Raw genomic sequence first — 26,168 nt, 5'->3', positions numbered from 1 at the left:
TCTTTTTAAGGAATATGCTTTGATTTCCTTTCATTTCTTTTTGTGTATATTCTCTGGATGTTTTTTTGTGGTACCATTGCAGTTACATAGACATCTTAAAATTATAGCAGTCTATTTTAAACAAATAACAACTTCAATTGCATTCAAAACTCTCCTCTTTTATAACTCCACCCTCTACTTTGTTATTGATGGTACAAATTATTCTTTATGTATTATATACCCATTAACATAGTTAACCATTTTTGTTTTCATCATTTAAATTTTGTTATCAAAGTTACTAAAGTGCAGGTTACTATATTTGCGTGTTTATTTTTATTAGTAAATCTTATATTTTCATATGATTTTGCGTTGCTATCTACTGTCCTTTCATTTCAACTCAAAGGAATCCCTTAAGCATTTCTTTTAGAGCAGAACTAACAGTAATGAGCTCCCTCAGCCTTTGTTTATCTGGGAAAGTCTTAATTTCTCCTTCATTTGTGAAGCCAGTTTTGCTAGATACAGTCTTCCTGGTTGACGTTTTTTGCTTTCAGCAGTTTGAATATATCAACCCACTCCCTTCTGGCCTGATAATTTCTGCTGAAAAATCCATCAATAATATTATGGAAACTCTTAGGTATATTACTAATCACTTTTCTTTTTCTGCTTCTAGGATTCATATATATATATATATATATATCTGTTAGACACTTGGGTTATAATGTGTCTCAGTGTGGTTCTCTTTAGATTTATCCTAGTTGGAAGTTTTTGAGCTTTTTGAATCTATGTGTTCATTTCTTTCCTCAGATTTGGAAAGTTTTCCTTAGTTCCTTCTTCAAATAAGCTCTCTGGTCCTTCTCTCTCTTCTTATGGATTGCCACGATATGTATATTGATCCACTTGATAGTGTTCCATTAGTCCCTTAGTCTTTCTTTGCTTCATTCTTTTTTTATCCTCTGACTTGATGATTTCAAATGACCAATCTTCATGTCTGTAGATTCTTTCTTTTGCCTGTTCATGTCTATTACTGAACCTTTTTAAATGAATTTTTAAGTTCAATTATTGTATTTTTCAGCTTTATTATTTCTGTTAGGTTGTTTTTTATAGTTTATATCTCTATGGATAGTCTCATTTTTTTTCATGCATTATTTTTCTGATTTTGTTTAGTTGTCTGTGTTCTCTTTGAGGTCATTGAGTATCTTTATGACATTTATTTTAAATTCTTTTTCAGGTAGTTCATAGGTCTGCATTTATTTAGGGTCAGCTTCTGGAGTTTTATTTTGATCATTTGATTAATTCATATTTCCGTGTTTCTTTGTATGCCTTGTAATTTTTTTTGCTGGGATTTGGGCATTTGAAAAAACTACCTTTCATGGTTTTTACATATTAGCTTCATTCAGGGGAAGACCTTCCTTCACTCATCGGCCTGGCTACAGGTTCTAGATCTACAAACCTTTTTTGATCCCTTTCACCCCATGGCTTCTGATTGTGGAACTGCAGCCCCAGTATACCGTTTACCTCTGTTTTCAGCAGCTTCCAAACTCTGGTGCCAGTCTAGTCAGCACTCCAAGTTAGGCAAGACAGAAAACAATCCCTAGAGCAGCCTCCAGACAAGCCAGAATGTTAGATTCATAGTCTGGTCTTTTGTCTCAGTTTTTAAGGGAGAATCCCTGGGGTAGAGGATTGCTTCTCAGTTGCCTCTAGCTATCTGGTGTAGGGGAATGAGCATGAATAGGCATGCCAGATACTGCAGTTTTTCTCCCTCTTCTTCTGGATTCTCTTCTTGGTTTTATGATAGCCTGGGTGCTGTAGCTTCTCAGCTGATCTCTAGAGTTCTCAGAGAGGTATTCTGATCTGTCTGTTGTTGGTAATTTAGTGTCTCTGTGGGAGTAGGAGGCCCTGAAGTTTTCTAGTCTGCCATCTGACTAATGTCATTATCCCTTGTGCCTCTTCAAGAGCAAGGAAAACCTTCCTAAAGTCACCCGACAGACTTATCCTTATACCTCATTGACTAGACCTGCCATATGGACTTACTTCCAACCAGTCACAATGAGGGAGTGTAACTATCACGGATTAGCTTACATTAATAAGAATTTATGCACTGGAGTTAGTGAGGGACTCAGCTTCTCATAAAGTCCATGACCACTTGGTACCTGAACAAATGTTTTCTGTTCTATTTGTAAGAAAAAATAGGGTTATAGCTCTTGGGAGGCAACCACTCTGTCCACTTTAAATGTTAAATTATTGATTGTCTTTTTCAGAGCTGAAGAGATTCCTCTGAAAATCTTGGCCCACAATGGCTTGGTTGGAAGACTTATTGGAAAAGAAGGCAGAAATTTGAAGAAAATTGAACATGAGACAGGGACCAAGATAACAATCTCATCGTAAGCCACTCATTCAAATTAATTGTGCCCAATGATGGAGAATTTGAGCATTCTGACATGCCCTGCTCATTCATCTGCTTTTCCCTAAAATGGGAATATAATCATAAGTGATAGAATTATCTCCAGTACTATCAAAACAAATACATAAGTAGTTACCAGTCAAACATTTTTTACTGCGGGTATGATCTAAGTCACTACGAAGGTTGGAGATAAGGCGACAGGTATTCTGTACACAGTGTGTGGTAAGGAAACCCAGTCTTCTCCCCGCCTCCTCCACGCAGACTTATGTTTGATTTGCCAAGATTTATTTTTCCTTTTGAAAAAGGAAATTTCTCTCTTTTTCCTGGTGGCCAGCTTGCAGGATTTGAGCATATACAACCCTGAAAGAACCATCACTGTGAAGGGCTCAGTTGAGGCCTGTACCAGTGCTGAGATAGAGATTATGAAGAAGCTACGTGAGGCCTTTGAGAACGATATGCTGGCTGTTAATGTAAGTACCTAATGCTTTCTTCTGCTGGTTTTCACATGTGTTTTCAGGCAGGACCCAAGCCTCTCTAAGAAAAACTGTCTTTCAGACAGTGAAGAAGCACCTGAGAATAGGTATACTGTTATTCCTGCCTTCTTGGGGCAAGGACATTCAAATAATCAGGAGATCAACTAGTAAATTATGATGAATGCACTGGACAAAATAATGTGAAGCCATTAAAATCATAACATTGAAGATTTTAAAAAGATCAGTTGCCTATGATATAGTGTCAATTGAGAAAAGAATATATGAAAGTATATATAACTGGGATTACAGTTATATAAAATATGGATCAAAATGACTGAGAGGCTACATGTAAAAATAAAAATAGCTGGTATGTTGAGAAAGTGGGAGTTTTATTTTACTTTCCAATTTTAAAAATATATACTTTAAAATTAACTTCTGATTCTCATCTTTTGTTCTTTTAGCTTGCCCAATAAATATTGTCAACCTCCTTAGCTCTGATCTTTTAATAGACGGATTTAGGTTTATCCTTCCTGTTATTGCTACCTAGTTTCCACTTTATAATACATACTGGAGAAACTCCAGTCCGGCATCAGAAATCTTAAAAATATTTGTCCAATATTTGGCAAAACCCAAGCTCAGCTTAGAGCAGTAAATTTTTTTATGACTTCTGTGACTTCTCTATTTATTTTGTAACATATACAAAAGAGGAAAGGAGACTGTGATAAGCCCTCATAGTTGCATAATCTAGTTTCAACAGTTATCATCTCTTGGCCTATTTTATTTTATCTGAACCTTCATTCCATCCCCCATCTCCCTGGAATGACCTTGAAGGAAATCCTGACCTGGTAACATTTCATAGAGAAATAAATGCTTACAAAGAGCTAATGTAAGTTAAACCCCATTCCCTCACTGCAGCATTTCCACGGTACCCTCTTACTCAAGTTAGTGCTCTATCTCCCACGTTAGTAGCCCACATCACACAGTAATAATGGGATATGTTGATGAGAAGCCTCCAATAAGACCTTCTTTCCCCATTTGTGTGTATTTGTCTGTGGAAGTATCATCCAATGATTTAGTTTTCTTCTTTTGGGCTCTTGACATCTTATGATAAACATCCCTTTCTGTAAACACCCAGAAAAGCTACGAAAGAGTCTGGGTGCTCCAAACATCCTCACCTGAGTATTTCACTTAGAATCATTAATGTCTCTACCAAAGTCATGTGTTGACAGATGAATAACAAAACTCCTAGATGTTATATATCAAATGGGATAAAGGTTAGGGATCCTAGCTCTACTCTTCTGAACATTCTAGAAGAGGGCAAGTTTACTAGGTGACCGTAGCTACAGATAAGAAAATAGTAAGTTGGAGAGCTGTTTAGTGTTTGGGCAGGGGCAGAGTGGACACAGGCCAGGGCAGGTGGCTACATCTCTCTGCCTTTGAAGGGCTATGTAGTTAAAACTTGACTCTAGCTTATGTGAGCATCCCCATGTTTCAATGTAAAACAAGCAAGTGATTTGATCACAAAGCTGGCAACTAAATGGTCAAAAGCAAAAGTGAAACATCCTGAATCTGGATAATGGAGTTTACATACGTGGCGTCCTAGTGAAGGGTCTGGTCTTGGATAGAGTTAGAAAAAAACTATAAATCCAATATTTTTTAAAACTTATCTAGTCAACAAATATTTATTGAGTACTTACTATGTACCAGGCACCAAGCACACAACACCAAGACAGCCTCTGTCCACAAGGAAATGAAAGGGGAAGAGGCAAATACACAGGTGGTCCACATGCCATGTGATGATTGCTATTTTAAGGAAATGTAAGACTGTTAGGAGAGCACAGAAAGGGCATTTGAGCCGGGACCTTTGGGGTGAGAGAAGGCTTCCTGGATGAGGGGACATCTAAGCTCAGGTGAAACCTATAAGATGAGTAGGACTTAGCCAGGTGAGAAGGGAGAGAAGCACATTCCTTTCAGAGCAAACAAAGCGCATAGGGGCCTAGAGGTGAGAGAAGAGTAGGGTTGGGCAGGATGGAGGTGAGGAGTTAGCAGGAGAGAGGCTGGTGAGGTGGCCATCCCCAGGAAGAGCCTCATTTGCTGTGTTAAGATGTGTAGATACTCCCAAGGGTGGCAGAGAAGCTTTGAAGGAATTCCATGGTCAGGTTGAGGTTCGGAGAACCCACCCTGGCAGCAGGTCCACGGGGCTAGGGCGGAGCTCATCAGGAGATACTGGTGCCATCCAGATGAGATGGAGGTTCACCCAGGCAAGCTGGGACTCTCCGGTCTCTTCCCCTCATCTTTTTCTCCATTTCTGTTCCCAGCAACAAGCCAATCTGATCCCGGGGTTGAACCTCAGCGCACTTGGCATCTTTTCAACGGGACTATCCGTGTTGCCTTCACCAGCAGGGCCCCGAGGAGCTCCCCCCGCTCCCCACTACCACCCTTTCGCTGTAAGTAGCTCAGCGTTCAGAGGTTTGCTCATGCTCTGGGTACCTCCAGGCAGCAGTGAGACTCTGCTACGTGGAATCGGAACTAAAGCTTTAATTTGGAGGCCATGCTCATAGCGATGGTAGGATGAATCCAGCATTTCTTAGGACTTCTTCCGAATGGACAGATTAACATTATTCAACCAATCTCTAAATATGTACTTCTAAACATAGTGTATGTCATACCTAGGAAGGAAAGAAACTATTAGCAAAACCATTAACTAGAAGCCTATTTATTATAAAAAAGGATTTGTTAGCTCAAAAAATAATAATCATGAGTATTGTTCATTTATTAAAACGTTGGGGGTAGGGCAGTGGCTCCATAGTGTAGTGGTCAGCACATCTGCTTTACATGCAGAAGGTCCTGAGTTCGCGCTCCAGATGGAGCCACGGACCAATCCCCAGGTTCGCCAGGCCCCCCGAGTGCACCAGGGGTGCTACCTCCGCCACAAGTGTGTGGGAGGAGATGCCCCACCTTCAGAGATCCAGTTCTTGAGAGGAAATGGCAACATCCATAGGTCAGGGGTGGAAGTGGAGGGGGCGGAATTAAAGGGGGCAAAAAAAAAAAATTCGAATACTTAGATGACTCTTGGAGATGTGTGTGTGTATACATATATATATATGTATATATAATATATATGTATACACACACCTATTATTTTTAATGTTTTATTAATAAGTAGTTTTTAAAAGAAAATAATACACGGTATTTGTTTTGAAATTTTTAGCACAATGCCTGGCATTTAGTAGGTGCTCAATAAGTATTTATTGTTTGAATTCTAATTAATAACAAAAGAAGAAATGTTCCCGGCCATTAGCGTTTTTCAGGACCAGTACATTACCAGATTGGGGTTTAGAGTACTTGACAGCCTTTTTCTCTTAATTTCCAATTCTTTTCCACACATACAGCTTATTTTTAAAGTAAATTTCCTTATACCCCGATGTTTATGCTGTTTAAATGGGAAGAATCAGGCTGGTGAAGCTTACTTTAGCCATTCCTTTCTTTTGAAAGCCGGTCTTTGGTGTAGGTGTCGCAGTGAGAGAACTCCCAGTTCTCTGGGTTATATGTAGAGAGACAGGATGAACCCACTGTGCCGTTTGCCCACGAAGTACAGTACGAATTGATACCTACGTCCTTAGTCACAAGAATATATACATCATGCAATCTTGTTTATGTATAGATCTTCTGAGTCATTTCTAAATCTTCACACCATTTCTTTAGAGTGATATCCATTTTCCCTTAGAGGCTAGGGCCCAGTATTGAGCCGTGTGTGTGTGTGTGTGTGTGTGTGTGTGTGTGTGTGTGTGTGTGTGTGTTTTAGGACGTGTATATTTGCATGTGTAGCTGGAGATGTGGCAGGAGGGTGTATATTTGCATGTGTAGCTGGAGATGTGGCAGCTATTACAGTCATGTGGCTGCTCCAAGGAGCGAGAACTACTCCAAGAGGTGCACATCCCGCAATCTTTGCTGTGAGATTTGAGACTGACCAAGATTGACACAATTCAATGGCATTGAGACACATCTCATTTCTTAGGAGAAAGACTGTATATACTGCCTACAGAAGGTAACCTAAAGCCAGGCCACTCTCTCAACCTAAGTAACATAAGTGGTGGGGGAAAAGGTATAAAACAGAACAGTTCTAAAATTGATAATCTAAAATAGGGACAGCAAACTACAACCTATGGGCCAATTCTAGGCACTTATTTTGTAAATAAAGTTTTATTGGAACACAGTTATGACTCTTGATTTCCATATTGTGTATTTGCTTTCCTGCCATGTTGGCAGAGTTGAGTAGATGTGATAGAAACCCTATGACCTGCAAAGCCTAGAATATTTATTTCACTCTTTACAGGAAAAGTTTAGATCTCTAAATTAAAACAGCAGGAAAGGTTTTCATGTGATTGCAGAATCTTTTCTAAAATTAAAAATCGGTCTTACCAGTTAAAAAGCTTCCTTTACATCTGAGATTTTTACTGAAACAGTAGAATAGCCATTTTACTAAAATATGTATTTTCCTGTTCTTTTTTAAAATAGATCTTAAATAAAATTTCATTTTTAAGCTAAAAGCCATATAGTTCTGGTCTTGATCCTGCAGATCAAGGTTAGATTCTAATCCAGAGCACACAGTTGCCTCAGCTCTCTACAAGAGTGTGGCTCCTGTAGACAGCTCCCTGGGTCAGCTGCAGAGCGCAGGGCCAGGGCGTGGAGGTGGCTGGCCAGCACTACACTCTTGTGCAGGACCTGGGACAGGGCCCAAAGTCCTACCTGCAGAGTCTGCACTGCAGGCTTGTAGGCTTCCCTGGTAGGCCCAGGCCTCCATAGAACGACTCAGTAGTGTGGGGTGGTGGGCATACTTTAAATACTTATAAAATACTGTTTTCCTGTCACGTAGGCATTTGGATCTCCAGGAACTAGAGTATTTATTTTTTTGTTTGTTTTGCTTTTATATATCACAAAACACTAGTGCTTTTGCTCTTGGCACTGAAAGCTCAGGAAGTCCGTGTACCTCCTTATAGCTGGCTCACACATGCGTGGGTTGGTCTCTAACCTCTAAAATTTATAATGCATTTGTGTATATATGAAAACTATCATTGTTTATTATTTTCTGGTTATAAAAGTAATACATGCCTAGTATTTAGAAGCAAATAATACAGGAATGTGGAAAGTGCTAGTTTTTTCTTAATCTAGAAGTGATCAATGTATTCAGGTATATGGGTGTGTGTATGTATATTATTTATGTTATGCATATTAAATATATAATCCAAATTTTCACTTTACAATAGAAATCCTTATATCTACATCTTGGCTCTCTCATCCAGTTATTTTATCAGGATAAATTTCTCGATATAGAACTGCTGAGCCAAAGAATGTATAAATTTTATATATAATTTATAATTATAAAATATATAAAGATTAATACATAATATGTAAGTTTTGATGCATAAAGGATGTACTACTTTTTCTTGTCACCAAGACTGTGTGACAGCGATTTTTTCCCCCATATTATCACTACCAGTGTAATTATTCAAATTGTAATAATGCAATCTGATACTTTAAATATATGTTTCTTGTCTATGGCCATACCATCCTGAACAAGACAATCCCGTCTGATCTCAGAAGCTAAGCAGGGTCGGCCCTGATTAGTACTTGGCTGGGAGACCACCTAGGAAGGACAGGCGCTGCAGGCATAAAAAGTAAAAAATAAGGGATTGTGAGCTGACAAGGTCCTTGCAATCTGTGAGCTCAACCAAGGGTTGCCTTGCCTAAAAAATAAAAAAATAAAATTAAAATTAAATATACGTTTCTTTTATGAGACTCAACACTTACGAGTTTCTTAGCCATTTTTCCCCTCTCTAATGAAATGTATTTCTGTATCCTTTGCCCATCAGTCTATTGAGAAGCCGTGTAGGTTCTGGAGCTAAACTGCCTGTGCCAAACTGCCGGCATTTGCATCTCTGCCCTATTACTTCCTATTTTTAACTTAACCTTTTTGTATCTCGATGTCCCTATCTATAAGATGGGGGTACTAATAGTACATATATTGTAGGGCTGTTGTAAGGTTATTAAATAAGTTAAAGCCTTCACATAGTAGTTGCTATGTAAATCTTAGCTACTGTTGTCACCATTATTTTCCATGTTTTTCTTAATTATTTGTAACAGCTGATTGTATATTAAGGCTGTTAACTATTCGTCATGTTGTAAATGTTTTCTACCAGCTTCTCAGTTCTCTTTGCTTTATCTGTGATGTCTTGTATCATAATTTAAAACATATATTTTGAACAAACTATTGTGTGAAGTAAAATGGAAACATTTCCCTTCAGCCTTCATTCTCTTACCCAAATTTTACCCAACAACCACTCTCCAGAATTATAGCACCGTTATGTTTATACATTTTAAAAATGTTTTCTCAGCACATATACAATCATATTATTCAAAAATACAATCAGAATCATGTCATACACAGTGAATTACAAGGTTTTTTTTTTTTTCAAACTTTTTATGGGCATTTTCCATAGCTAGACCTAATTCTTTTTCATGGCTACAGATTTCATTGTATGAATTTACTATAATTTTTCTAACCAGCGCACTATTATTAGACATTTGGGTTGTTTACTAGGTTTTCTCTACTACAAATAGGGTCAAAATGAATATCCTTCTATGTAAGTCTTTGCACAAATGTGAGTATATCTGCAAGTACATTCTCTAATATTGGAATTCTGCATCAAAAGGCATATACAATTTAAATTTTCATAGATTTCCTTTTAATAGAATTCATGCAGAAATTTTAAGAATTAAGGTAGTTAAATCAATGACATTTCCCTCTGTGGATTTCTTGCCTTTGATGTTATGCTAAAGAAGAAGCCTTCTCTCATCCAGGACTATATAAATATTCTCCCTACGTTTTCTTATAGTAATTTTTAGTTGCTGGGTTTTGGGTATTGTTTATATTTATATCTATAATTCATAGGGAATTTATTTTGACTTATATTTTAAGATAGGGATCTGACTTTTTTTTTCCCAAATGGGTAGCCGGTTTTCCCAAAATCATATATTGAGTAATGCTCCATTTTATCACTCAGTTTGAAATGTCAGCTTTGTCATACACTAAATTCCTACTTAGTCATTCTGGATTCTGTTCCATTTTTTCATCTTTTTGTCTACATTTCAATTATTATATTTATATATTTTCTTTGATAGTTTTAACTGTAGAATGAATTGGAAAGATGACTAACTTTTATTATGTTTAGGAAAATTAAAGTATAGAAATTTTCTGTTCCTTAAAGATTTGTTAAGATGACTCTGAAACACCTGGGCCTAGCACTTGTTTGAGAAATATCATTTATAAGGTTTTCATTTTCTTCCAAGTTTTTGGCTTATACAAGGTCTTGTTGGTTTCTGTTTTCCTGTAAAAGTATTCATCTCTCTTTTTATATATATTGGCAGAATATTGTACAAAACAAACCATTGCCTTTTAAATCTCTACTTGTGGTTATCTCTCTTTTAAATCTTAACATTGTGTATTTATGTTTGTTTTTTTTTCTTAATCAAATTTGCTAGAGCTTTTTAAATTTTAATTTTTAAGTAGTTATGGGCTTCTTTTAAAAAATCTTGCAATTGTTTTCTGTGCTGTGTATGCAGAGAATGTTATTAGAGCATCCTGGTTTTTGTGGCCTTGCTCATGCATGATCAGTTTTTAAAAGTCCTGGGCATTTGGAAGGAGGCTTCTTTTCTGGTGGGCTCAGCATTGTGTTTAGAGCTGTAAAATCAAGCTTCTCATTGGTGGCCTGTATTCTCCATATGGTTTTTTTTATCTGTATGACATTACATTTTGAAAGCAGTTTACTGTTCTCCTACTATGATTATGGTTTTGTCAAATACTTTATTACTAACAGGTTTGGTTTAAGACATTTTGGTCATATTACTTTAAAAATAATCTGGAATTTTAGTCCAAGTTATTAAGCTTTTTTTCTTAATGAATATACAATCTCATAATTCACAGTTATTTAAAATTAACAGAACTTTTACTGGTTTCTTTGCTCATTGAAGACAATTTCTTGTATTCTTATTTTTTGAGTTATTTGGTTTTTTTGTTTATCTGGAGTACTTTTTCAGATAATTTTTTTCAGGAATTAATACGTAAGTAATATAATTTCTGTATCCGAAAATGCCTTCCTTTTCCCCTCACACATGAATGGCAGTTCAGCTGGTTATCCAGCAATCGTAGGCTCACTGTTCCTTTAGAGCTCTGAACACATAACTTCTAGCATCCCGTTCTTCAGGGTAAGTGTGCTACCAGCCTGATTCTTCTGTTTGTAAGTAACTTTTTTCCTTCTATCTATAAGATTTTTTGCCTTCAGTAGTATTTTGCCTTCACCCTTGGGATTCAACAATCTGAATCTGAGCCCCTTGATCTTAAGATTCAAGTTTTTCTTTGGCTCAGGAAAACCTTTTGCTTCTGTATTAATTTTAGTATAGCTTCTCTTTCCCCGCCACATTTTCTCCCTCTGAAGTTCTCACTTCATGGATAGGAGATCTTCTCACTCTACTTTTCATCTCTCTGATTACCTCTTTTTGTTTTGCATGGGTTAATCTTTTCTAATGCACCAATTGGCCTTTCAGGAGTGTCCATTCACCTACTGTGTCCAAATTCTCATTTCTATTCGGTTTTAACATCACTGATCATGTTTTCAATTTCCAAGATCAAGCTAGCTCTCTGACTGATCTATTCTCATAGCAGTCTACACATGTGTTATAATACTGTCCTCGTGAATCTCACTTAAGAAATCAAGCAGACTTTTTTTTTTAAAAAAGCTCTCCCTCTTTCCTGAATTAATCCCCTGGGGTTATTTGCTTGCCTTTCTCCCCCGATTCATGCTGCTGATTCTCTGTATGTATCTAATGAATTTTAATGGTCCATCCATGTATTTAAATAAACTCAACAGAGGACATATTCGAGCTTTTTTATAACGTGTACAGTGGGCCTCACATGAACCAGTAAAATTAGAAAGATCCAGGTGTGGGCAGTGTTGGGTACAGTGGTTAAGAACCTCGGGCTGCAGAGAGAGAGTTCTGTGCTCAAATCTTGGCTCTCCCTCTTCCTAGCTTACCAATTTCTGGTCCCTGTCAACTCTGGAGGCTGTCCCAAGAGAGCACACAGAGGTGGGTAAGCAGGGCTGAAGGACATACTTTGATAAGCGGGGGTAGAATGGTGCATCTTCTGAATCTTGGAAAGCCCTGCCCATGACAGTGACCCCTCTGGCCAAGTCTACGGCCCTTCTCCAGGCTCATGTCCACATCCCTGGTTCCTACGGTGAGCACCTGCTCTCTTTGCAACATGGCATCTCTCTATCATCATACTAATGCTATTTAAAGATTTAAGATAATTTGTGTGCCTGATCCTTGCCCTCTCTACTGCCCCTTACCCACCCCTCACTCTTCTCACCCCGACTTCTACATGCTGCAGAATAGCACCTAAATCATGTATGAAATGGTCATATGTAAGAGCTTCAAAATAAGGATCCTGCAGTTCTTCCAGGAAAAGCAGGTTTATAATTCCCCTTTTAATTTTCACAAGTGCATCTGATATATACTTCTTTACCTACGCCCCAGCACAGTCAAGCATAGAGGGAAAGCAGATACCAGTTCCCCTCAAACTCGGAATTTGAAATGAACCATGAATAATAACCCCCCTTGCTGCCTCTCTGTTGGCAGGGGGTGGGGTACACCTGGCAGGGGCACCTTCACCATAACGCCTTCTCTCCCCCTCCTGTCATAATGCTTTTGCAACATTCAAAAGGAAAGTAGCTTCTCTCTCATAAAACTAAGACAGTGAGCTCGACTGCCATCTTGGGGTCAGGGCTCCACACTGACTCCTTCCTCCCTCGGGCTGTGCTTTGTCAGGTGGCTACAACCTGCTTCCCCAGTAAAAAGGACATTTATTCAAATCATTGGTTACTTTCCTGATCATTGTGACTGAGCACTGAAAGCCCCCTTCATCTGAGGCTATAGACTCCATGTCAGCTTGAGACAGGAAACAGAAAGTGTGCCCCGGTAAGCCACACATTTCATTATGAATAAGTACTCATGTAACACTCATTAGTTCAGCCACATAATGCCCAATGATAGATTCTTCCATGCTTGTGACCTCATCGAATGCCACGTCACATCCTTAGGAGGTGTACATTGTACTTAGGCTCAAATCCATGTCCACACCAAGGTCCTCAAGGTCCTGTGTGATCTCATACTGCCCGACTCCTCATCATATCCTGCTGTACTCTTACGTGCTTTCCCTATACTGGCCTCCTTTCTGTTTTTCAAACAGGCCAACTCCTTTCCCAACGCAAGACCTCCAGGACCCTTGCTTAGAATGTTCTCTCCCTGGTGCCTTGCATGGGGTTGCATCTCCTCTGTGGCTCCCAAAGCAGAGGTCACCTCCTCCAGAAGTCTTCCCGGACCCCTCCAGCTAAGGTTGCCGTCCCACCCCTCAGCTCCACAGCAACCCTTCCTCACATCCTCCTGTTCATTTCTTTATGGCACTGGAATAGAAAGTAAGACCCATTGTGGCAGGGACCTTTTCTGTCTTAATAGCTGTGTCCCCAGCACCTACAACAGTGCTTCCCATATAGTAGATGATCAAATATTTTTGTGTCAATGAATGAACAATTGAATGAACCCTTGGAAAGAGGCTGGATATTTTAATCCATTCCTGGATGAGGCTCAGAAAGCCTGCATTATTCCAACCCGTACAAAGCTAGTGACTTGGACTCAGGTCTTCTGAGTCTTCTGACTCCAAAAGCCAACATATGTACACAAAGGCCAATGACAGAGCCTCAGGCAGAAAGGAGCTCCCTGTTGCTGAGTTCACGCTTCTTTCCACACAACAATCTCCAGTAGTAACATAAGTATAAAAGGGAATGGAGAATGTGGTTTTTTTTCCCCTACAGCAAAATCTGTCCCCTAACCAAAGTGGGTAGATCAAAATTTAATAGTTTGTTTATGTTGGGAGTATTTAAACCCAAAATAGCAGCCACACTGTGGCCTGTGAACCATAGACCTCATGTGAGAGTTTTTGTGAGGAAAAGGCAAATTACAATTCAAAAGAATTATTTCTGCTATGAGGGCCTAAAGGAAAGGCTGTCCGGAGAAGAGGAAGGCAGAAGCATCCTTTCCCCAATGTAGAGCTTTGTCTGAGCAGAAAACCAGTGGGAATTCTAACCCCACCTTCCATGGGCTAGGACAGCCCCCAGAACAGGGATGTGCACAGAGAGGGGTCTGGAGCTGATGCTCTTCCAGAAAGAGGCAGGACCAAGAGAGCCAAACCTGTTCACTTAGCTTCCTTTCAAAACTGGAGGTTGCCAAGAGAACACTGGTCACATAGCCCCCTCTTGTGGGCATGAGGTGTCACCGCAGCCTCTTTCCAACCAAGTCAAAGCAAAGGCTTGTGATACAGCAATGGTTCCCTTTCATAAGCAGATTTCTGTCCCCTTGGGTGAGAACACCTGCCAGAGACATGGCGTTCACATCTCTCTTCCCCCAGGCCAGTCTACTCTCCAAGCTCAAAAAGGCCATTGGTTTTACTTTGTACCTATGAGTCATTTTGTGATCTGGAGTTCAGAGTTCAGCTGGAGATTCAAGAGATGGAGGGCATCATGAGATTTGCTCAAGGGGCCGCAAATGACAGCTAGGTCCCTGAACTCCCAAGCCTCATCCATATTTGACCACTGTTAGAATGTCTTCCTGGGAGGTTGTCTTGCAGGGGCTGGTGCTCAGAGCCATTCACCTCCTTTCCTGTAATAGGCACGTCAGCATTTACTTGGCCTTATGCAAAGCACAGCTAACCTGACTTTGACTAATGTCCATACAAATATATAAAATCAGAAATATTCCTGTCTTACAGAACTACTATGAGGATTAAAAGTTTCCGAATAGATATACAGTATCACAGTGCCTAGTACACTATATTCAGTAAAAAACAGCTGCTTTTTAAATGTAATTTTCCTAATAGCTTTTCCACATCTGCCTTCCCTTCCTCACACTCACGCAGAAGTCATTTACTCATTCATTTCCTTTCTCTCTTCTCAATCTCTTGCAGTTTCTCCATTCTCAGTCTCCAGTTCTTCTGAAATGCTCCGATGCAGGTCACTGATTTGACTTGCCAGGAGCATACTTACTTGTTCTCTATATCTCTTGGATAGTGTTCTAGCACTCTCTGTTCCTTTTAATCCACTATTCGTAATTCCCCAGAAAACAGAAGCCACTGGCCTTGCTGCCATGACTGAGGGCGGGTTAAGAGAGAGCGAGCGAGAGAATGAGTGTGCGTGCGTGCGCGTATTCACTCTCCTGGTAAGTTCCCAGGAGCCTGAAGCGTGCGTGGCTCAGCTAGAAATGCTGAACATTCAGTCCAGCCCAGGGCTCCGAGGGGAAAGTGGAGCAGAGATCTGAGCTGCAAAGGGACAGATGTGTAGACGCGACCGTGGGGACAGGTGACGGTGCGGTGGGCCTGCGTAGCACGTGCCCTGAGTTTGCTGAGTGTCCCCGAGGGCACCCGCTGACTGACTGTTTCTCTCCTGCCGCAGACCCACTCCGGATACTTCTCCAGCTTATACCCCCCTCACCAGTTCAGCCCGTTCCCGCATCATCACTCCGTAAGTGTCCCTCAGTTCAGCCCCATGCGCCCCTTTTCCCTCCTGCGGCTGGCACCGGGTAGGCCTTGGTGGACCAACCCGTGGACGTTCACCGTGTTGAGTGCTGGGTCCTATGGTTCCAGGTCGTCCTCAGAGTGACACATCACCAGGCATACGCACACCGCTTGCCAGCGCTCAGGTGCACTAGAAGGCTGATGCTGTCCCGTTCAACAGCCCCGCCGATGCTTACAGTCCTGCAGGCGGCAGGAATCTGGTGCACATGCTCCATCAGCACGTCAAAGCAGGAGGTCGTGCTGGCCTAACGAACAGTTTCCAAAGACCTTTAAACAAAGTCTAGTAAATGAAGTCATGCCATTTCCACAGACACATATACCAAGCTCCCTGGTGGCCGTACCCATGGCTCTCGGGGCTGCCACCATGTGGCCTGGCCGGGGCACATTTAGTCGCTGTCTTGTTTTGAATGTGGCAGCACTCCAGAAAAAGTGCCATTCCTGGCTATAAGGCGATGGGGCAGCTTTCCATTTCCTCTGACAAAGTGCCTCCAAGCCCTGTGCTCAGGCTTGGTACATTTAATAACTGTATTGCTTTCCTTGATCAAGACACAGGAGAAACACATACCACATTTGTATGGACAGAAAACCTGTGAATGGGCAGCTTTCTGTATCCAACAAATTCGGAGACGCTCAAGAGGAGTTTGCATTTTGATTGCTGTGTTGTGCTTGCCTGTGTTCAGGTTTTCTTCAAGCTTCCCACCTGCAGAGCCCTAGGCCACAGAGGAATCCGTGCACCATTTTAGCATTTTCTTGGTCATGGGGCCACCCTACCATGTAGCTCAGAATAGATGCCCGGTAACTTCCTGAAGGAGCAATCCCAGTGGGAATGATGCCTTCTTTCTTGTCTTGGCCTTCCAGTATCCTGAGCAGGAGATCGTGAATCTCTTCATCCCAACCCAGGCTGTGGGGGCGATCATCGGGAAGAAGGGGGCGCACATTAAACAGCTGGCTAGATTCGCTGGGGCCTCCATCAAGGTAAAGCTGCTCTCAGCAGCCACCTGCATCCTGCCCTCTTCCGCCCCCGCCGCCCCATCCCAAGCCCCTCAGGCCTTCCATCAATCCCAGGCAACTCCTGTGCCATCTAGGGACAAAATCCCACAGGATCTAAAAAATGGGCCTCCAAGCCCATTCCCATCTGCTCTTATCTTTAACTCTTATTGCTTTTTTGTTCAATTAACAACTGAATAAGAAAAAATATTAATAAGAAATAAGTCACCCCAGTCCTTTCTGGGTTACCATTGTCCTCCTCAAGAATATAAACCTAAGAAAGCCTGAGGTTTTTTCCTAAAATAAGGGAGTGGCCTTGGGTGAAATAATAGTTTACACTTAGCAGTTATCAACACTTCGATTTCTTCAGTCTTCGCTTAAACACCATTAAACTTTGAAAAAGTAGTCTGAATGAAAAATTCTTTGAAAACCAGTGGATGATAAACCCATAGATGAACAAAAAGTTGGTGACATAACCTGATATGAAGTTCTGGGCCTGCACAGAGAGGCTCAGGAAGGAAGGCCCCTTGATTTATGGGACTGGTTGTGAGTTCAGACGTAGCTGCAGCTACATACCCACATCCTGCCTCCTCTAGCACAATGCGAAGGATCATCAGAGAAGCTGAAAGGGAAGGATTATTCGACCCTGGGCCTGCTCCAAGCACAGCTATCAGCTCTGACTCACAGGCAGAATGCTGAGCACATCCCAAGCCTCGTGAAATGCACTTCGGAAACAGAGTTTCCGTTGTTACGTAAAATAATTTGCTACCATGGGACAACCCGGAATTCCGAACAAGAAGTCTCATGACTTGGAGAGAAAGAACGCTTAGACTTTCTCCTCAAGAAGAGCTGGAATTTCTCCCACAGCAAGCATGCTGGAGAAAAAAACAAACACAAAACATTCTGAGTAGCACAGAACAAGGATTGCAGTGAGAACATAAAAAAATTTTATTTAGGTACATCATTTCCCCTTCCAGGCCTCATTTATCTCACCTGCAAAGTGGATAGACTGGATGAGAGGCCTGAGGTGTGGGGGGACAGTTGTGGAGCACACGGGGGCCTTTGCACCAAACAGGCTCATTGCAGGTGAGACCCTGGCTCAGGCCTTGCTGGTCCTGCCCCCATGGTGGACAGGTAAGGTGCAGAAGACCACAGGGCTGAGTGTACCCTGAGGGCCTCTCTCAGTTTTCAGTCCTGTGGTCTGAGAAGCCCTGCAGGAGATAGCATGAGACTATTTCAACTAAAAGGGACTTAAGGGATCATCTCATCAAATCTTTTCTCCCCTAAGGAAGACTTAGAGAGGTACAGAGACTCAGCCAAGGCACACAGGTGGCAGGACTGGCTCTTAGGTGTAATTCTGCCGACCTGAAGGACGTGAGCACCTGTTGGGGCTAACTGCCACAATAGCTCTCTATTTACCATTGCCCATAAGGAACTGAGGCCCAGAGACTTTTATTGATTTGACAAAGGCCACAAAGCTAGAGTGTGAGCGCCGAGATTTGACTAGGTTACCCTATTTCTGGTCCTGTGTTTTTCCACCATAGCAACCTGAGTGCTATACCAGAATCATTCCCAGCAGGCCTGTAGGAAAATGAGGAGAGAGAGATCAATTTCTTGGGCTTTGCCCCACAGCATTCCCTTAATCTCATTATTTCCCAGCAACGCTGAATTGTGGTGCATCACTTTGCTGATGACCCCTGTGATGGGCAGAGACAGCCAGGCTGGACCAGGGGGATGGATGGACTCTGCAGCCTGGTGATGTGCAGATGTTCGTTATGCTGGGCCAGCAGACTGCTCCTTCCCTAGCCTCTGCCTCTATCCAGAGCAGTAAAAAAGAGCTTGAAAGAAAACCAGGGAAGCCAAGTATATATATGCAAGAGAAATTTTCTACTTTTTAAAATTGACCTGGTTTTTGCTAGATTCCCTCTATCCTGACAGGTTTCTGAAAGGATCTGACTCTGAAGCAAGATGATCTCACCAACTGCAGAGAACCCCTACTCCTGCTTTGCCAGTCTTCAGGGACCACAACCAGGGGCACGCTTGAGGCCTTCAGGGCAGGGCGAGAGCTTTACACTAACATGTGGCAGCAGAGTACTGGAAGGTGTGGGCAGAGCTGAGGTCTGGAATGGTGCACCCCAAGAGGTGCTTTGGTTCCAAGCAAGAGCTGAGCTCCCATTGTTCACTTTTCCTGCACAGCATCTGGTCAGCAGGCTTCAGAATGCCACACAAAATTCAGTCAACGGGGCCAGCCGGGGACACCTAATTCCTGAACGTGCTCCAGCCCCGGCTCACCCTGTGATCTCGGCAGCCACCTCACCTTTCTGAGTCCCATTTGCTTCAGTCATATAATAGGGTCCTCAGAGAGAGAGGGAGGAAGTTTCTTTTAGAATCTGAACAAGGCAGCGTGATCATCATGAAGTGGACAGTCACAGCAGAACTAATTTGCTCAACATGAATTATGAATTAGCCTTTTAGCCCTTCTCCTGACTGTACCTGTTCTAGCTCAACTGTCGCTTGCAACCCCCACTGCCTGCCTCTGAGAGCTGAGAATTAGAACTAGGGTTACCTTTCATGCAGGCTGGCTCCAGGTTAAGGCCTCTGTGGACTAGCTTTTCCTTCCCTCTGGGCCCTGGGCAGGTTGGCACAGCTTGCACCTCCCCTTTCCTAGAGCTCTTGACTCCGTTGATGAAAGGTGGCCAGTCCCTGCTAGAGCTCAAGGCAGGGACAGGCAGTAACTATGACCTGATACCAACTCTCTCTGGGTGATCAAAGACCCAGATCAGATACTGGGCACTGTGGTCATGACATCCTAAGCCCCCGAGTGGAGGTAGCAGAGGTCAAAGTAACAGGTGCTAAGACAAGAAATGGGGGAGGTAACAGCCAAGCAGCACCATTCCCTTTTCCTTGTGAACTGCAGATTGCTCCGGCGGAAGGCCCGGATGTCAGTGAAAGAATGGTCATCATCACCGGACCACCTGAAGCCCAGTTCAAGGTCAGTGCCAAGGGCCACCTGAGCCCTGCAGGCCCCGGGGACAGGGCAGGGTGTGGGGAGTAGCTGAGGGCCTTTCGGCAGTTGCAGCCACTTCACAGGCATGCTCAGGGCTCTACTTTAGAGGCCCAGCCTCCATTTCCTGTCCTGCTACTGCTCACTGGTCTCGGACCCCCCACCCCCCGCGTCTTCCCAGCTCTCCCTTAGAGAAGTAGATCGTCTCATGGTGCTCTGTTCAAATGACACCTCCTCTGGATCACTGATCCTTTAGCTGTGGTTTTGAGAAGGGATGTTCAGACTCATTTAGTCTCATCTACCCTTCAGGCTATGGGGGTCTAAATGTGGGGTGCAAGGGGAAATAGCATGGTGTGGTGGGGGTGCATTGTTTTATTTGTGCTTTTTTTCTCCCCTAAGAAAATTATAAGTTGAGTTTTCTAAATCTCAGAAACATTTATTTATAAAACTATATAATCCTTATCATTAAAAATATTTAAAATTTGAGAAGACAGAACTAAAATATGTAGAACCATTCAAGAACAATAACCCTTCAACTTATGAATGGATAAACAAAATATGGTCTGTCCATATGATCAAATATTACTCATCCATTAAAAGAAATGAAACTGATACATGCTATAACATGGATGAACCTAAAACACATTATGCTAAGTGAAAGAAGGCAGACAGCAAAAAAAAATATATTAAATGATTCCATTTACATGAGACGGAAATACAGAGACGGAAAAGTAGAACGGTGGTTGCCAGGGATTGGGGGTCGGGAGGAATTGGGACTCGCTGCTTTTATTTGGGGGGAAGAGGAGATATTCTGGATGTTGCTGATGGTTGTACATCACAGTGAATATACTAAAAACTATATGTGTATTTTTTTAAATGATGAATTTTAGGTATTATGAATTATATGTCAAAAATATCAAGTTTTTAAAATTTTTTTTAAAAAGAACAATCACCTCTTGACTACACTGGCTTCAGAGTCAGACATTATAAAGCAGGGTCAGGCTCATCAACTCCCATCACTACCATCCTCACCTCCATCCTGTAACAACCAGGTCTAACAGGTCATGGTGGGAAGAAATTAAGAATTCCCTGAACAAATTCAGTCAAGCAACCAAACGCTGATAGGTGCTAGGAATACAGAAATGACATTTGGGTTCTGCCCCCTCACCACCACCCCCAACCCAGAACAGAAAGCTTCCTAAAGGAGGCGATTGTGTGCACACCGTGAAGACACAAGCGGGCCCGTGCACATTTTGCACAGCGCAGTCAGTGGACATGGCAGGAGCAGTGCCTGCCAGGCCAAAGCAGGGTGCATGGCTTCCCTGTGTCTGGCCCCAGTGAGTTTGGGGCTGGGCTGTGCCGTTGCTGGGCTCAGAAATTCCAGCAGCAAGCGGGTGGACTGAACGCTGGGAGAGTCACCAGTCATGTCTTGCTCTCTCAGGCCCAGGGGCGGATCTTTGGGAAACTGAAAGAAGAAAACTTCTTTAACCCTAAAGAAGAGGTGAAGCTGGAAGCCCACATCAGAGTGCCCTCTTCCACAGCTGGCCGGGTGATTGGCAAGGGCGGCAAAACCGTAAGTTTGCTCTGAGCTGGTTTCACTTCCAGGGCCGATTCCTTGCCTGGCCTGACTTCCCTCAGAACCCATTGGCTCTTCAAGGACAAAAATGTAATTAGCATCACTCCAGAACTGAGGGCCCCAAATTCATGGTGCTGCCTAGAGCTCAGTGTGTGCCCAAAACACCAGGGTCCTGCCCCCAGGGATACTGTCTCTCAGCTCCATGCTGGAACGTGGTCTCCACTCCCAGGACACAGGCACGCTGCCTCCTGCCCCCTTTATATCCACACATAGTAGCAGGAAAACATAGGGAGTGTGGTCCCACCCTAAGTATACCCGCTCGGCAGACCACCCACTGTCTTCTCTGGCAGCCCTCAGGGTCTGCGGTCTGGTACTCTTTTCTGTTCTTCAGACTCTCCTGAGAAATGCCCCTAGAGACCCTAACTTCCTCCTAGCAGATTCTGTCTTCTGGCAATTTCCCAAACTTGGCCATCTGCTTGCTACAGGGGAGTTAGTTTCCCAACAAGTTGGTGGGTAAAAAGGAAATAGTTTCTCTAAAAATAATCAAGGGCATCAACGTGAAGGTAGAAGTACCACAATGTAATTTGAAAAGCATCAGAGAATTAACTTTGAAGCCTGTAGGAATGAGCGGTTGTCTGTCAGACCCAGGTGTGTTCTAGAACATGATTTACCCACCTGGCAGGAATATGACCCCTGAGAAGTCCCAGCAGAGCTGTGCACGCTGGCAAAGTGGCAGTGTTGGGTGGCATGAATTTGGGGTGGGGAGGTCTCTAGAGTTGTGTGTGTGTGTGTGCTATTTTCTTTACATAGAAACTCTTACAGAGAGCTCAAAGCCAAGTTCGAGATATGAGCCCCCTTTATGTAGAAGAATCAAGTTGCATGATGTGCATATAATTCCCTGTATCCAGGAAGTGGTCAGCATCTCAGGGCACACACAGCAAGCTCCAGGCAAGCTGGAGTGTAGAAGGCAGAAGGAAGCAAGTGGTCCATGAGGGAGTGAAATCCTGAACACTTCAGTGTCCTATTTGGTCATTTTAGAACCAGTCACTGAATTCTGTGCACCCTCCAGACTGTCCGCCCCACATGCGTGCTTGGCACTATGCCAGGGCAGGAGCTGGGCCATGAACCCTTGGGAAATACAGCCTTGTTGAGGCAGGTGAGCAGGAGTACCAGAGTGAAGGAAATGGGGTTTGGAGAAGGGGAGATTGGAATGGGTTGGAGGCTTCATGGAGGAGGTGGGCCTGGGCCTAGGAATGGCAGGGAGAAGAGGTAACTCAAGAGCAGGTTAACTTCATAAGCAAGATGCAGCATCAGGAATGAAAATGAAGAGCAGGGAATGGATCAGGGACTGATTGGAAAGTTTACTTTGGTGAGTTGGGCGAGAGGCAATGTCGGCTCATGGTTGGCACCCAGGAGGGCACGTCCAGCAGTGACTTTCACCCCTGGATTACTGGAAGGCCTGGGGTCTCTGCAGTGATGCTGTGAGCACATGCAGGAACGGCATTGGTGGGAACTCTAGAATAAGAATTCATCCCCAAAAGCGGCTCCATGGAGTCAAGAGTTTGACTCCTTCTCTGGCATTGAGCCCAAACCAGCACAGCCCCATTTGACCTGGGGCAGGGAAGCAGCGAAAGGTGTCCTAGATTGAAGGAAAGGTGAGCAGCTTCTGGCCTCCTCGCCCTCCACCACTCCCTTCTCCCACTTCCTCCCTTCACAGGTGAATGAACTGCAGAACTTAACCAGTGCAGAAGTCATCGTGCCTCGTGACCAAACGCCAGATGAAAATGAGGAAGTGATCGTCAGAATAATTGGGCATTTCTTTGCTAGCCAGGTACCTGTGCTACAAGGGTCTGGTCTCTCTTGCCAATCTCTTCAGTTCTCTGTCTAAGCTATTGGCGGCCTGTCAGGAGGCCACAGGCCCTGCACACACACCCTGCCACCCAACTCACACACCTGTGGAACCCAACTCTTCAGGCACTGCCTACGGACAGAGCAAATTGCCCACACCTCACCACTGCTGACCCCAGGCACGCTAGAAGAGCTTGAGGAAGAGTGTAGGGCTTTGGAGTCAAGTCCAGCACATTTCATGCCCTGAAACTCTAAATTCACCCTCCTACTCAGGCCTCAGTTGCAGCCTTCCTATGCTGGGAGCCACAGACCAGGCAAGGGCCCACCCGCAGAGTTCCCCAGCCAACCCCTGAGAACCAGCCTGAGGGCCAAAAGTCTCACTGTTAAAGGTTAAACGCTCATCACAGGAGACCCTCATGTCTCGCTTCTCACCACCTCCATCTCACCATGACACGCCCCATCAGGACACAGGTGCTTCTTTAATTCAGAAGGGCCAGTGACTCGGCGCCATGTGGCCTAGTTCTTTTTGATGCTTTTTTGGTTGGTTGGGTTTGAGGAAAGAGCAGTCCCAGTCCTTGTTCTGAACCAGTGTAGTCAGTCTAAGATTACAGTCAGCTTGTTCTTCAAGGCTGTGCCTTTGCCCGGAGACCTGTCCGTCGGGCAGGGGGCAGGAAGCACCTGCTGTGCTGCTGCTTCCCAGGGCCCCTGCACTTTGCCCCACCCGCCCGCCTCTGCTGCTCCCACATCCCAGCTCCTCCAGTGCCCTGGGAGAGCGTCTGAGCTGCCAGGCTCCTTAGTTCTGTCTGCAGGGGTCTCCCTGCAGGGGGAGCACTGGGGTGAAGTGAGGGGTCAGGTTTTGGTTCACGTGTTTTGTCCAGTTGTTCAGGGTAGAGCCTCTCACTTCTCCCCCATCTCATTTACTGTCGTCTTTCCCAGCAATCACACTAACATTCTTCCTAGTAACTCTAGTGGGTGGGCAGCTCTGGAAGCTAAAATGTGTGCAGTTGGGAGGGGGATGCCGTCTAACCTCTGCAAAGTCCCCTGGTCCCTGGTTTCCTGTTTGTTTCCTGGCCTATCTGTCTAGCAATTAACTGGAAGCTTTTGAGGTTCCCCCTTTATCTTCTGCCTTAGGGCAGCCTTGGGGTTGGGGTGGGGAAGAACTCTGCCACTTTACTTCCAGGCAGAAAAGGCCCCCAGAGTAAGGGCTTCTGTGGGTAGATGACACTTTTCTGAGTTTACCACCTCCTTCCCAAGCCCTGTCCCCACCCCTCCACCACCCCCCCCCCCCGCTTGTCCTCAGAACTGGGTTCCTTTATCCCCCTACCCTCCTCCTCTCCTTTGCTGCAGACTGCACAGCGCAAGATCAGGGAAATTGTACAACAGGTGAAGCAGCAGGAGCAGAAATATCCTCAGGGAGTCGCCTCACAGCGCAGCAAGTGAGGCTCCCACAGGCACCAGCAAAACAACGGATGAATGTAGCCCTTCCAACACCTGACAGAATGAGACCAAACACAGCCAGCCAGATCGGGAGCAAACCAAAGACCATCCTGAGGAATGAGAAGTCTGCGGAGGCGCCAGGGACTCTGCAGAGGCCCTGAGAATCCCAGGGGCCAGGAGGGAGGCGGGGGTCAGCTGGTTCATCGCCCAGCCCCCTGCCTCCCCCCTGGGCCTCTGCAGGCTTCCCAGCCACCCACTTCACCGTCCACTCGGATCTCTCCTAACTCCCACCACGCTATCCCTTTTAGTTGAACTAACATAGGTGAATGTGTTCAAAACGAAGCAAAATTCACACCTTTTTCTTTTTGTGGGAAATTGTCTCTGTACATGTGTGTACATATTAGAAGGGGAAAGATGTTAAGATATGTGGCCTGTGGGTTACACAGGGTGCCTGCAGCGTTAATATATTTTAGAAATAATATATCAAATAACTCAACTAACTCCAATTTTTAATCAATTATTATTATTTTTTTCCTTTTTAAAGAGAAAGCAGACTTTTCTAGACTTTAAAGAATAAAGTCATTCTTTGGGAGGTCTGATGGTTTAGTAAGGAGCTTCAAGGCCACCCACACAAAATTCACCCAGAGGGAAATCTCGTCAAAAGGACACTCACAGCAGTTCTGGATCACCTGTGTATGTCAACAGAAGGGATACCGTCTCTCTGAAGAGGAAACTGTCTCTTCATCCCTGTCTAGCTCACACACCCATTTCTCTTTGCTTCACAGGTTTTAAACTGGTTTTTGCATACTGCTATATAATTCTCTTGTCTCTCTCTGTTTATCTCTCTCCCCTGTCCTTTTTCCTTCCCCTTCTCCATCCCCATTCTTTTTAGTTCCCTCATCCCTCTGTCTCAATCTCCCTACCTATGCACCCCTCCCCCAGGCAAAGCAGTGCTCTGAGTATCACATCACACAAAAGGAACAAAAGCGAAACACACAAACCAGCCTCAACTTACACTTGGTTACTCAAAAGAACAAGAGTCAATGGTACTTGTCCTAGCATTTTGGAAGAGGAAAACAGGAACCCATCAAACCAACCAACTAAACAAAGAAAAATTCTGCAAAGAAAGAATATATTTTGTCTTTTTACATTTTGGTGTATAAGCCATCAATTTTCAGCAAAATTATTTCTTTCTTTTTAAAAAAAATGTGGAAGAAAATAGTGATTTACACAAGGTCGTTGGCCCAGGGCGTTAAATTTACAGATTTTTTTAACGAGAAAAACACACAAAAAAAGCTACCTCAGGTGTTTTTTACCTCAGCACCTTGCTCTTGTGTTTCCCTTAGAGATTTTGTAAAACTGATAGTTGGAGCATTTTTTTATTTTTTTAAAAAAAAATGAGTTGGAAAAAAAATAAGATATCAACTGCCAGCCTGGAAAAGGTGACAGTCCAAGTGTGCAACAACTGTTCTGAATTGTCTTCCGCTAGCCAAGAACCTATATGGCCTTCTTTTGGACAAACCTTGAAAATGTTTATTAAAAAAAAAAAAAAAGATGATGATAAAGAAAAACAGAGAGAGAAAATGTTGGAGATGTCCTGAATTTCAATAGGGTACGCGCCATTAGGGCTTTTTGCGCTAAAGGATGAACATGTACTGGTTTATGTGAACAAGCCATTTTACCACCAGACTGCAATGCCAGTTTCCTCTACTGCAAACAGTGTTCTGTGACAAAAACAAAAACAAAAACAAAAAAAAATGAAATATATCCAGCTAACAAGA

The 26,168-nt window shown here is 43.3% G+C and overlaps 1 protein-coding gene and 1 pseudogene across 3 annotated transcripts in view; both read left to right on the top strand.

The window, feature by feature from the left end:
• Positions 1-26,168, top strand: part of IGF2BP2 (insulin like growth factor 2 mRNA binding protein 2) — a 145,694-nt gene extending 119,526 nt beyond the window's left edge. The window contains exons 8-17 of one of the 3 annotated variants that reach the window (XM_016159736.2): positions 2,238-2,360; positions 2,715-2,850; positions 5,172-5,300; positions 11,941-11,997; positions 15,414-15,482; positions 16,394-16,510; positions 19,440-19,514; positions 20,968-21,099; positions 22,820-22,933; positions 24,298-26,168. In XM_016159736.2, the coding sequence (XP_016015222.2) occupies positions 2,238-2,360; positions 2,715-2,850; positions 5,172-5,300; positions 11,941-11,997; positions 15,414-15,482; positions 16,394-16,510; positions 19,440-19,514; positions 20,968-21,099; positions 22,820-22,933; positions 24,298-24,390 (1,045 nt within the window). In that variant the 3' untranslated portion in view covers positions 24,391-26,168. The remainder of the gene's footprint in view (positions 1-2,237; positions 2,361-2,714; positions 2,851-5,171; positions 5,301-11,940; positions 11,998-15,413; positions 15,483-16,393; positions 16,511-19,439; positions 19,515-20,967; positions 21,100-22,819; positions 22,934-24,297) is intronic. The other 2 variants (XM_016159737.2, XM_036218781.1) reach the window with 2 other exon arrangements.
• LOC118602185 lies at positions 8,408-8,525 on the top strand (annotated as a pseudogene).

This window comes from Rousettus aegyptiacus, unplaced genomic scaffold, assembly GCF_014176215.1.
Source record: "Rousettus aegyptiacus isolate mRouAeg1 unplaced genomic scaffold, mRouAeg1.p scaffold_m13_p_4, whole genome shotgun sequence".
Classification (NCBI taxonomy): domain Eukaryota; kingdom Metazoa; phylum Chordata; class Mammalia; order Chiroptera; family Pteropodidae; genus Rousettus; species Rousettus aegyptiacus.
The sequence above is the reverse complement of the archived record's forward strand: the minus strand, read 5'-3'. Positions and strand labels throughout refer to the sequence as shown.